The 13611-nt window shown below is 28.5% G+C and overlaps 1 protein-coding gene across 1 annotated transcript in view; it reads left to right on the top strand.

The window, feature by feature from the left end:
* Positions 1 to 13611, top strand: part of LOC107441461 (trans-2,3-enoyl-CoA reductase Sc2) — a 29588-nt gene that overhangs the window by 9243 nt on the left and 6734 nt on the right. Inside the window, exons 4-7 of the mRNA XM_016054732.4 lie at positions 996 to 1040; positions 3254 to 3357; positions 4294 to 4403; positions 8947 to 9052. Coding sequence (XP_015910218.1) covers positions 996 to 1040; positions 3254 to 3357; positions 4294 to 4403; positions 8947 to 9052 — 365 coding nt within the window. The remainder of the gene's footprint in view (positions 1 to 995; positions 1041 to 3253; positions 3358 to 4293; positions 4404 to 8946; positions 9053 to 13611) is intronic.

Here is a 13611-nt window from a genome sequence, read left to right as displayed (position 1 = left end):
GACCTTCTTTGCCCAAATAGCATTTATCATTCTATAGGCATTGTATGTACAAGGAGTGATCAAATGAAAAGGTACGAAACGACACGGTGGGTACAAATGTAGACTTTTTTCAAAAGATACACCATAGGCCTGAGCACAGCGATCCCACTGATGAACAAGCCGCAGGATTAATTGTTCCCAGAATTCCTGTGGTCGTGACGAGACCCAGTCCTTCACAGCGTCCTTGAGTATGTCGTCCGAGTTGAAGAGTTTCCCTTTCAGGTGTTTCTTCAGTGAACCAAACACATGAAAATCTCAGGGCGACTAGTCCGGATTGTAGGGCGGATGGTCCAACGTCTCCCACTTGAACTTGGCCAGTTCCATGTGTGCGAGTCTGGAGACGTGTGAACACGCGTTATCATGGAGCAGAACCACACCCTCCGTGAGCAGCCCCGGTCTTTTGTTCTTGATGGACTTGTGTAGACGTCAGTGTCTCACAGTACACATCGGAGTTAATGGTTTTTCTGTGCTCGAGGAAATTGGATAACACCTCGCTGCTCCTCAATCGTCGAATTTTGCAACGCGAACGCCATCCAGTCCTCATACGAACTGCCGCATCATTTGGACGCCGCTTTTGATAAGAGCCTCTGCTCTCTCCTGCTCATGCGGGCGCCCGCGCATGCTCCGATCCCAGTCAGAGACTCCAATCGCATCCCGACGTGTCTCGCTACGTTATCCCATAGCGGAATATGCAAATGTTTAACAGTTACGTTTTTACGTCGTTTCGTACCTTTTCATTTGATCTCCCCTTGTATTATATAAAGTGCCTTTTTAATCCAAGGAAATGTGTTTATTGCAATAGTTTTTCTCACTTAATATTGCAGTAGTTTTTTCAAAAGTTAGCAAAAAGAATTATTTAATTTTTGATTAATTGTCATAAATTTAAAGTATTTTTTATTGTGTATTATATAAATAACTCAATTTTTAAATGCAGATAATTTTTTAAATATTTTTAGAGAAAAAACTTCATCCATCAAGGCAGGCTTTGAAATTGGATCAACGTAAGTCATTCCTTTATCATTGTATAAAGATGTAGCTACATAAAGTCTCTTATATAATTTGTTACAATTGAATATAATGTATATTAAGTTTTTCCCTCAAACATGTAAATATTTATATTTTCTTAGAATGAAAACTGATGCTTGGAATGTAAACTTTATTATTTTATTATTTGCTTTTTTTTAAAATTGATTTATTTTATTTTATATTCAAAGATCATTACATTTCTGTGTAAACATTGACAGACTATATTAATGATAATTAGATAAGAATAAATTGACATGCCATCAGAGTTGGCAGGTTTTATTCAGTTTTAACCATGGTTGTATCCGTCATGTCAAAAAACCCTTTTTGACCTAGTTTTTAACAAGTGTCAGAAACCCAAAATTTTGGTGTAAGGATAATTACTAGCTATTATGAATAAGAAGTATTTATAAATAAACATACTTATAAAATTACAAGTTATGAATCAATTACGTTCTAGAATTATTTTGTCATCAAACTCTCTTTTGTGTTGACAATTACCATCAAAAACTATTATTTTGATGCAGAAAATATTAAATTATTAATATTAAAACTAAAAAAAAGCATTCAACTTAATAAAAAAAATACTCAACAATCATTTTATTCATAAAATGTAAAATCAATTTTCATTTAGTCCCATTTTAACCTCTCTTTTCCATAAAGCATGCAATCACAAAAAAAAGCTTTTTGTGCACAAAGTTTATTCTTCAGTTTTGTATGAATAAGATCGAAATTCAAAACTGTTTTTTTCGATTGATGTTTCATAAATTAGAATGCAGAGGTATTAAAACTATACTAATATAATAAAATAACATATAACTGAGAATTTTTTTTTCTGTGCTAAATATTATTGATAATTTAATTAAACCCTCAAATTGATTGATTGAACTCTATTAAGCATTTATATCTTTTTGTAAATTATGATTACTTTACTAATCAAGGAATATAAAGATTTATTGAAAATAATCAAGTAGGAGTGCAGAAAATTCTTAGAACCTAATTCCCTATGAACAAAGTTACTTTTTGGATCAAAATTTCCTCAAACATTTTAGTTGTTTTTTTTAGTGCAATAACATTTTCAAAATAATTTTAGAAAAATTAAGTTTTTGAACAAGAAAAAAAAATTCATTTGATTTTTACATGAACTGAATAAGTTAGCATATATGTGTCACTAACTAATAAATACGCAAATTGGCCTATGTTTTTTTAATAAGAAAAAGTTTGCAGAGCAACAAATTTTTATCAAGTAATTCTGTAGGAATATTTTTTAGACAAAAAATTTCCCCATTGCTGCCTGACTTTTTTCCAAAGCCTTGTTCATGTACATGGTCAGACATATTCTGCTCCTCTGAATATAATTATAATAACAAATACTGAGAACCAATAAAAAAAATTATATTTTAAGATTAGACAATTATTGGTGAACTTGATTATTTTAACTTAATCCAAGATATCTGTCTAAATTGTAATATAAACGAAATAAAATTAATATTTAGATTGATAAATAATAGATTGACAATGTTTTTTGCAGTGAGGAAAGTGGTACTCTCCATAAATCATTACTTACCATCCACTGCCCTCACTTCCAAAAATTAGAGAGTAATAAAAATATAAATATATATTTACTTGAAATATTTTAATAAAAATAAACATGGATATGAATATTATATTATTTTCATAATAAAATATTCATATAGAGTTAAAACTAAAATATTTTAAATATTGAACTCATTGTTGTATCTCTCCCATATAGGTTAGTTTAGTTAGACAAATTCCAGTAGTAGTAGTTTTTTCAATTATTAATCTCCTAATATCTCATAAATTATTGTTTAACGAGCTTTTATATTCTGCATGTGGTGTATTTAATATTAATTGTTTTACNTAAAAAATATATAAATTTTATGTATTAATTAAATTTCACATATGAATATAGGTTTTTGACGTGACGGTTTAAACCGTCAAAAACTGTCACATGTCAAAAACCTGCCAACCCTGTTTTAAATATTGAACTCTTGTTGTATCTCTCCCATATAGGTTAGTTTAGATAGATAAATTCCAGTAGTAGTAGTTTTTTCAATTATTAATCTCCTAATATCTCATAAATCATTGTTTAACGAGCTTTTATATTCTGCATGTGGTGCATTTAATATTAATTGTTTTACTAAGTGAAGCAATGCAATTTCTCTTTTAGGTGGTAAATTTTTGAATGATGGGTTAACTTTAGATTCCGTTGAATTCAAGGGCCAAAAACAACTTTATTTGAAAGACCTTGGACCACAGATTGGTTGGAAAACAGTAATTACTTAAGATTTCATTTATAACTATTTAATTAATAAACTATTTCATCATAACTACATGATTAATTTTGAAAACTTAGAGTTTCAGTTACGTATTGTTTTTCCATCCATTTTAACATTGCTTTTTGAAATCCTGATATTTTTAATATGTTATTACAACGAGCAACATTTTCAAAATACGAGAATTACACTAATTTTAAAACCGGTTTATTCAGTGCTCTATTTTATTTACAGAATTACTTTTAAGTTAAACTTATCCGTTTGAAAATAAGATTTTTTTTTTAATTTTAAAATTATAGACTTTGTATATTTTGGGTATGAGCAATGCAAATTTGTGACAGATGTTCTTTTTCAGGGGGATGTAATGCTGTTAAAATCTAGAATGAAACCTGCCTTATTTTCAAATACATGATGTTTATCTTATAATATTAAACTTTTCGTCAATATTTTTGAATTTGCTCTGATTATATATTTTTTAAATAAAATTCAATATTAAATATTATGTGCGCGATGGAGGAAAAATCGTGGATTTGCAGGAAATATGAGTGTCTTCTCACTGGACACCCTTAAAAGAAACCAAAGTGGCGGGTCAAGTTCTACTGTCTTAATTTAGAATTAGATAATTTACCTTAACAGTTAATTAGGATTCCATGTTAATGTTTGACGTTAAATTGTTATGCTTAGTTGCTGGAATGGGTAATGTGTTAAATATAATGTAGTGTGAGACGAATTATAGGACAATTTAGGAACAACATATTTCATCACAAGAATCATTTTTTAATAACGTTGTCTATTTTTCGTGGAAATAAATATGTATAGAAGAATTAATATCATAGCAAGTGAAAAACGTAAATGATTTATCACCAATCATTCCAGTTAGTTAAATCATTTAAAAACTTTTTACCTCATAGAGTTATAAAAGTTTTTCTGATAGGTCTTCCTGCTTGAATATGCTGGTCCTCTTGTATTATATGTCCTTACTTACTGCCGGCCAGCCATTTTGTATGGAGCAGATGCATCAAAGAAAATGCACCCAGTTATTCAGTAAGTATATGTCAACTGTTTTATCAATTCATGAGGCCATAAATTATGTATGATTGACAAAATCTCACTGAGGTACTTCAAAGTCAAAAGTTTACTTAAGACTAAAGCAAACATCCTAATGAAAAAAATTTGTTTTACTTCTTTACAAATATGGCATTGCACATATTCTTTTGCAGTTAAAAAAATTCACTTTTTTTCCATCAAAATATATGCAAAACCAGAGTTGGGCAAAAATATAATCGATTGCATTTATCAATTACTTATAATCATGATTAAAATAATTGATTACTGCAGTTAATTGTAATAGTGATTCCAACGATTATGGGTAATTATGAGTACAAGTAATCAAAATATATTATTACAAGTAATTGTGATAACTTGTAATCGAAATATAGAATTACAAGTAATTAAGATTGCATACTATGTAAATATATTATGAAGTATGTGTGGGGGAAACATAATTTTATGTGTGTAGAATGTACGTACGCATGTACACATGATTTGGGATTTCTATATATATATATATAATGCATGTACAAACGTTGTTTGCACGTACAATATACATAAAATTACTTTAAATTGAAATAGAACGATAATTTAATTTAAAATGAAATAGAACAATTAAAGCTGACCACTGAATTTAAATATCATTTGATTTTGTCACTTAACTTGCTTCTGTCATTATCAAGGATCTTTACATTTAAACTACGTTTTATTTATTGTGTTGTACATATATTTAGACGTGCATATATGGTACATACATTTATACAGTGTACATGCATATTTAGTCAGGGGTCTGTCTAGGTTTTTCTGAGAGGTACTTATTTTGTGAATATTTAGACATAATTTGTGAAAATTAAAAATTATATTAAAAAATCAACACAAAAATATGGATTTATCGTTTCTTATGAGACACAAAAATAAAATTTTAAGAAAAAGTATTTTGTGTAACTACTATTTTTCCTAAAGTTGAATTTGTGAAAGTACCGCTAAACGGTAGTAAATTTGGCTTGGACAGATCCCTGATAGTACATATGTCATACCTGTATAGTACATATATTCATGCATTCATTAGACATAAATAGTTATTAAATCCATTGAACAAACATGTATGTACACATATACAAATTACGTATGTTCACATACAAATTTACAAAAGATTTATGTCCAATGTGCATGTTTGCTCATATGTACTATATATGTATGTACATATGTGCATCTGTATAATATAACATATCTAATTTATGTATGTAGAATATATGTACGTCTGTTGTACACAAATATATTACGCATATGTGGATACATATATTATACATATTTATTCATAAATAAATTGTACATGCATAGGATATAAATATATTGTATATACATGCATGGTTGATACACTTACATGCAATGCATGTATGTTCGTACAAAAAGTAACAAGTACATTGTATATGCATGCGTACACAAACACAGACATGCTCAAGTATCAACATAAGATGTATACGTTCATTGCGCACCAAGGTATATGTCTGCAGTGTTGTAAATACATAAGCTGTATGTAAATATGTACAAAATATATCATTATACAATAGAATATACTATCTGTGCTGCAAAATATAATCATATATTAGTATACCTTGTAATCGTATATTTAGATAACTTGTCATCATAATTACGTGTAATCCTGTATTTTGATTACTTTTAATCATTATAACAAGTAATTGATTTCCGTAATTGGTTATACGATCAAAATTATGAATGTTTGTAATCATGATTACAAATAATTGATTAACGCAATCACAATTGCAGTTGTAATAAAAATGTGTAATCATGATTACAAGTACTTGATTACTGTAATCAAGAAATGTAATAGATTACGTTTTTACCAGACTCTGATGTCATCAGAAATTATGATTATTTGTAATTGAAATGACTTGTAAACGTGATTATAAGTAACTGATTATATAGCAGTCATTATCTGTAACTAGGACTGGGCGATATTAGAAATTATATATCGTGATGCATCGTCAGTTTTGCATCGCGATATAGTATTTTTGAATTTCATTTACTTGTAAGGCACAGAAAGTCAGATTTCTATCAAAACTTCATACTCAGATTGATTTAAATCAATTTATAAATTTGAAGATATATATGTTTTGCTTAAGAAAGATATTAAATAAATTGACTACAATGTACAAATCTTACTTAAAATATTTATTGAAATATTTGTTTAGAAATTCATAATACGCATAAAACAAAGTGTTAAAAACTTTTTTTAAAGCGTTTTTTACAAATTAATATTTTCTTGTACTATTATGCATAAATAATTACATAATTATTAAGTTCGATCGTAATGTTCAATTTCTAAATGAAACGTTAAAAATTATTTGTATGTTTAAAACAAAGTGCTAAATAAATTTTAGAAAAAAAAACGCTTTTAAAACACTATTTTTTATTATTATCATTTCAGTTATTATAGTTCTATTATAGTTCATTTACGTCACACTAGAGCTGCACAATGGGCTATTGGCGACGGTCTGGGAAACATCCCTGAGGATGATCCGAAGACATGCCATCACAATTTTGATCCTCTGCAGATGGGATGGCACCCCCGCTTCGGTAGCTCGACGACCTGCACGCGAAGTCGAGCACTTTACGGTAGAACAGTTTAACGAGGACCAATACCGCACACCCTCGGTCCCTACGCAGACTGATCCAAGTGGTCACTCACCCGCACACTGACCGCAGCCAGTGATGCTTAACTTCGGTGATCTGCAGGGAACCGTGTCTTAACAATCAGTCCACTGCGGGACTGTCCACATTTGCGGACAGTCCACATTTCAGATAAATAAATTAAATTAAGTAATGACCGAATTATGAACGAAAAACAAAGTAAGATTTATTTTCTTAAAAATAAAAAAATTGTGATATTCGATAATATATTTAACTAATTAACAAATAATATGAAAAGAATATTTTTTAAAAAAAAATTATTATACTCTCTAATAAAACGAAGTACTAAATGACTTAAAAATATTAATAAAATATGCAAACCTTTCAAATTTTTTTGTATAAACAAAGTTGATTGATTTATGCCCAAATCCAAATTACAAAAATTAATTTTGTTTTAACTTTATTTCTAAAAATAAAAACAACAAGATTTAAAATCAGTAATAAAAACTCATTAAATTATTAGAAGTTTCATCCAAAAAGTTTTTTATAAATTAAAAGAAAGTAAAAAAATGACCTAACAAATTCAATTCTTTATGGTCGCCTAAATTAGATTGCCGATAATTTTCACATTTAAAAATAAAAGAAGCTTTTTTAAAAAAAAACTTTTCTAATTAAGGAAGAAACTCTTCTTTATATATTCTTTTCGATAATAGATTGCCTTCAGAACAAGGTAACATCTGCGATCACNAATTAGATTGCCGATAATTTTCACATTTAAAAATAAAAGAAGCTTTTTTAAAAAAAAACTTATCTAATTAAGGAAGAAACTCTTCTTTATATATTCTTTTCGATAATAGATTGCCTTCAGAACAAGATAACATCTGAGATCACAAAGTTAGTCCCACTGAAAATATTCTACAAGAAAAGTCGCGACAAAGAAAAAAAAAGCTATGAGGTGCGAAAAGGAACATGCGATATAACGATATGTGTTCTCAAAACTCTGATTCTGATTCTACAGCTCACCAATCAAGGCCATTTCAACATATCGAAACGAACATCGTCTTCCACAGCGCGAGTCGATATCGGAATGTAAGAGAAGACTCTTAAATCGCTATATCGTTATCTTATATCCTTGCGTGTCTTATATCGCTATATCGTTTTGTGCTCGTTGTCTTTACTCGACGGCTTAGATCAGATTTCTGATGCATCGCTTGAATGAAAGTCGCTGTATCGTATTGTCGATATATGCTTTAAATCAATATGTCTCGATACATCGATTTATAGCCCAGTCCTATCTGTAACCAATTACAGTTGCAATCGTTTCCTGGAATTGTAGCCCAACTCTGCATAAAGCATGCATCACGTATTCTTTTAAAATAGCATCCATATACTGTTAGCAAAAATATTTTGTCAAATATAATAGTCCTATATCTGACCAGCCTATTTTATTTTTAATAACTTGCTCTTTTATCATATAGCAGTATAAACAGATTATAAATTTAAATTTCATTATATTAAATAAAACATACGCTATACCATAATTTTATTTCTTCTTTCAGAATATAAGTTTAGTGAAATTAGTATCATGAGCTATTTTTAAATGGTTTTTCTTTTTCTAGAATTTCTTCTCTTCAATAAATACACAGACAAAAAATTTGCTGTATAACAAATTTGTATTGTAGTTCATAGTTATTTGAATAATTATATGCTTAAGGAAATGTTTTATTATTCTAATTTTGTAAAGATAAGAATTAATGATTTCGCATTAAATTTTTTAATTATATATTTTTTTTCTTCATATTTCTTAACAATGTAGAAATATGAGTTTTCATTGACGCTTTGATTTAGAAGTAGAATATTAATATAAGTAAATGTTTTTTTGCAGCATTGCTGTTGTATGTTGGGTGATACACTATTCTAAGCGTCTACTTGAAACTCTTTTTGTACACCGTTTCTCTCATGCTACTATGCCATTCGGAAACCTCTTTAAGGTAATCAGCTTGCATTATTATGTTCTCTTTTTTTTTGTGATCCTTGACTACTTTCACAAAGATTGTTCAATTGATGCGAGAAAGGCTGGGATAACCTGGTGATTAGGGCACTGGAGCTGTGTCCAAGAGGTCGTGGGTTCGATCCCTGTTGGCCAAAGACTCCCTGTGTAGTAAATGGTGACTGATGCACATAAAATCTGTGGGTTCACCACGTTCCCATAACAAATCACACGTCTGGGGGTGGTACTGATCCAAGAGTTTCCTTGTCTTCTGGATGGGTTCAAAATGACAAGGCTATGGAGTTAAACATTAGTAGTCTGGAACCCAAAATTGGGTCGGCCATTCAGCGACAGTTATAAAATATAAAATAAAATTTATGAGAGAATGTAAATTTGATGAAAAACTTTTTATCTTTATGATTAGAGACTATCATTATAGTTACATTATTTTGTATATTAGTAATTTTAGTTAATTTCTTTCATTCCTACTTTAAAGGTTCCCAAAGCTGTGTAAAATCATACTTTAATAGATATACTTTTATTTATCAATAAAGAGAGAGCTCAATGAAAGTAATGTGCAAAATCTTTAAATCATGAAACCAAAATATACAGTTCTAAAAATTAGTATTCTTAAGATTTTTTATTAATTTATTATTAAATTGAATAGAAATTATTTTAATTACAAATAAGCCTCTTTCTCATATTTTAGCTCATATTAAAAATTTATCCTGTATCTATTTGGTTTTTTTTTGTTTTTTTTGGTTTTTTTTTGGTTTGTATCTATTTGGTTTTATCCTGTATCTATTTGGTTTTTAGAATAAGATCGATATCCTTCTTTCCTTAATTTTAGGCTATTTTACTGGAAAGTGAATGGTTTTAAACGAATTTTGTAGGACATGAGCAACCCAATAAAGATTTAAAATGCAGTCTAACTTCTATTTAACAAACTTCCATTTCTTGAATTTCTCTGTTTTAGGTTTGTTTTTTTTTCTTCCAGGAGCCAAAAACCTTTTGGAAATTTCTTAAAATAACTTCCAAATTGCGAAGTGAATTTTCTATTTAACAAACTTTTCTTTGAGATCCACTTTCCCTATTCCCCAAAATATTTTGAACTTGTTAACGAATTTTATGGGAGAAATAACCTTGAATTGAGTTTCATAGCCCCTTAACTTTCAGAGAAAGCAGTAAAATCACTGTCCCTCTTTGTTTGCATTTCAAAAGAAAAACTCAAACAAAATTAATGCATTTTATCAGTAGCAATTAAACTTAGGAATGCATGTGATAATGTATGTTTAAAATTACTTTTATAATGCATGCAGCTCCAATTTTATACATAAATTTAGCTTTTTTTTAAGTTGAAAATGTATGCAGCATGTAGTGGATAATGTCTTATGCTCTATTCTTATGCAGATTTCTTTTATGGTTAAGATTTATAAAAAAAAATAGTAGATACTAGTTTACAAGATAAAGGTGTATCCATTGCTGTTTTAATTATTTCTAGTGTTTATTAATTTAAAACCTGTTCTGTGTATTTCAAAAGGTGATTTTCTATTTAACGAATTTTCCATATAAGGAACTTATTATCGGGATTAAGCGACTTCATTAAATAGAGGTCTGACTGATTTTTTAAATAAGATATGAATATCCTGCTTTCCAAAATTTTAGACTATTTTATTGGAAAAATGAATAGTTTTAAAAGAAATTTATGGCACATGAGCTACCCAATAAAGATTTAAAATATATATCTAAATATGACTTGTTATGCAGTATTCATCACAGTTTTTTGGATGTATTCAAAGATTATATAATAAATTACATACAAAGATTATATATAAATATTTCAGAGTATTTTGACATTAGTTTTGATTTAAACTTCATTTTCAAAACTGTTGTGAAGCATTTAATTTTCTTTTAATCTTTTTAAAAAAATATGCAATTTGTGATTATACCTTTAGTTGATTCATGAAAAGTTTTTATTTTTTTTCTGCTTGTGTAGCTCCTCATTACAGTGATCAAAGCTAGTGCACTACAAGTAGTAAACCTGTTAAAGTCGCTACTGTTTAGTAGCTTGTTAAGTAAATCTTCAAGCAGCTCAATGAAAATGACCTCACCCCCACACATTTTAGAATTAACAATATGTGTGCTTTTAAAAAAGCACATACAACCAACATTTCAAAAATTTACAGTACCCCCCCCCCTTTTTTCCTTATCAGGAACTTGAAGCAATTTTTATGTAGAACATTTAAAGGATGCAAACTGTATCTAATGAAACTACCCTCTTAATATTCTTATAATTGTTTTACTTTTCTAATAAATTGTTACTAATTTTACGGTAGTTTCCTCTACCCTAATGAAAGCATTTTATTTCGCCAATATCGTCTGCATTTATTTTCTTTTGTAATTTTTTCTACTTTTTCTTTTTTATGCATAGAAACATAATTTAAAAATAAAACATTACCTTTGATTTCAAAAACATCTTTTTGTTTTTATTCTTGTCTACAAAATTGGAAATATGTAACTTTGTGTTTTGTGAAGGAAAATAAAAAAAGGCTTATTTAAATTAATTATATTTTTTGCTCTAAAATATGTTATCTTTTGTTATTAAGACTCTTATTTTTAATACAGTAGAGAACCATTTATCCAGTATCCAGAAAACCGGGGGAAATTTTGCTCGGTTTTCCCGCCATTTGAAACTAGAACAATAATGGGAAAAAAAGCGGAAATTGGACTCATCCTCGAAGTTGAGTAGAGGAAAATGTGAGGAAAGGGAGAATTTTTTTCTCCCGTTTACCCAGAGAAACGTCATTTTTTCCATGACCTTGGAGATCTTCAGGGAAGGGATGAATGTTTTATTTTCTCCTTCAGGCCGTCAATCAAACTCAAAGGAGTGGCATGCTGATTTCGTTTTCTCTTTGATTTACGAGAGGTAGGGAAAATGCATTGCACATACGTATCAGTGAACAGAAAATGAAAGAGGAAAATATATTTATCTATTTGGCATCGATTAATAAAAATAATATATTTTTCTTTTGAATAATTTCTCATTCTTTGGAAGTGCGGTATCATTTGTAAGTTTTTCTTGATGTGGGATCACATCTGCTTTCGTTAAAAATCTTGTTTTTATATGAAGCAGATTGCAGTTTTGTTTTTCTGATTCCACTATGTTTGATTTTTTTTTCTTCTTTTCGCGATAAATTTCGCGCTCAATAAATTAATTCTTTGTATTCATAAATTTTATCATTAGGTTTGTCTTCTTTTTTTAATTCCATTGATCTTGCTTTGTTCCGGGTTTTAATATTTATGTTAGTGCCTTTTTTAACTATCGTTTTGGTTCGATAATTTTCGTTGTTTTTATTTAGATTAACAAGTTTTCCTTTTATTTTATCGTCTTCCCCCCTGTATAATTAGGTATGAAATATATTGCGTTATTTAATCATTGGTTTTGTTTGTATTAGTTAATTTAGGAATTGTAATTATTTTTAAAAAATAAATATAAGAATTTTTATTTTTTTTACTTGTTTTTCTTGTCTAAACTTGCAATTTTTTTTTAATTCTTTTAAATGTTATTTTCCTACTGTTTTCTTCTCTCTTTTTTTTTTTTTAAATATAGGAGTGCTTTTCTTTTTTCTCTTACTTTAAAATGTGTTACAATTTTTCCTTGCAATTCGGGTTCAATAAAACATATTAACGACTCTTTTTAGTTGATCCAGAAAACCGGGAAATTCAGACATCTAGGATAGCGATGGTCCCGAGCATTCCAGATAATGGGTTCTCTACTGTATATGAAAACATTAACGCTCTCCTGCTTTTTTGTATTAAACATAGAATTTTTTTTTTTAATTTTACAACTATTGATATTACAATCTTGTGGTACAGATTTTACACATGCATTAAAATTGTAAAAGCAAAAAAGTTTTGCTTATTTTTTGATTTTTATTAATTTTGTGATAAAGGCTTAACAATTTACTTTATTTGGCTTAAAATTTTTGAATTATATATTTTTTTATTATAGAAATCTATGGTTGCTTTATTTGTGTTTGAAGCTAAATATTTATGTATGTTTGTAATTTGCATTAATAATCTTTTGAAAAAAATGCAATGAATACTAGTAATTAACCGTAGTAAAAATACTATTCAACTTTTAATTCAACTCCTGCAATATTTTTTTTAAATCATTTTCTATTGGTTAACACTGTTTTTAGAATCTTTGAAAGAAACTCAATTTCATGATGATCCTATCCACTCAACTGTGTGTTGTATTCAGATCAACTGCATAGTCAATATTTTTTTTTTAAAGCTTTTAAACGTAACACAGACCAAAGCTGTTTGAACTGAAAAGGCTGATCAAATCATTCAAAAAATGGTTTAGAATAATAAATTAGCTCATATAAACATGAATAGATGTTTCTTCATTTTTCCCATATGAATAAATAATATAATTATTAAATCACTTTTCCTGAATTTTTTCTTTCAATTTTTCAAAAAATTTTTAAATTTTAAACAGGATTGTAAATTATATCTTCCAGAAAATTAGCCTAAGTAGTGATGACTTTTTGAAAG

This window comes from Parasteatoda tepidariorum, chromosome 6 (genome assembly GCF_043381705.1).
Source record: "Parasteatoda tepidariorum isolate YZ-2023 chromosome 6, CAS_Ptep_4.0, whole genome shotgun sequence".
In the NCBI taxonomy this organism is placed as follows: domain Eukaryota; kingdom Metazoa; phylum Arthropoda; class Arachnida; order Araneae; family Theridiidae; genus Parasteatoda; species Parasteatoda tepidariorum.
The sequence above is the reverse complement of the archived record's forward strand: the minus strand, read 5'-3'. Positions and strand labels throughout refer to the sequence as shown.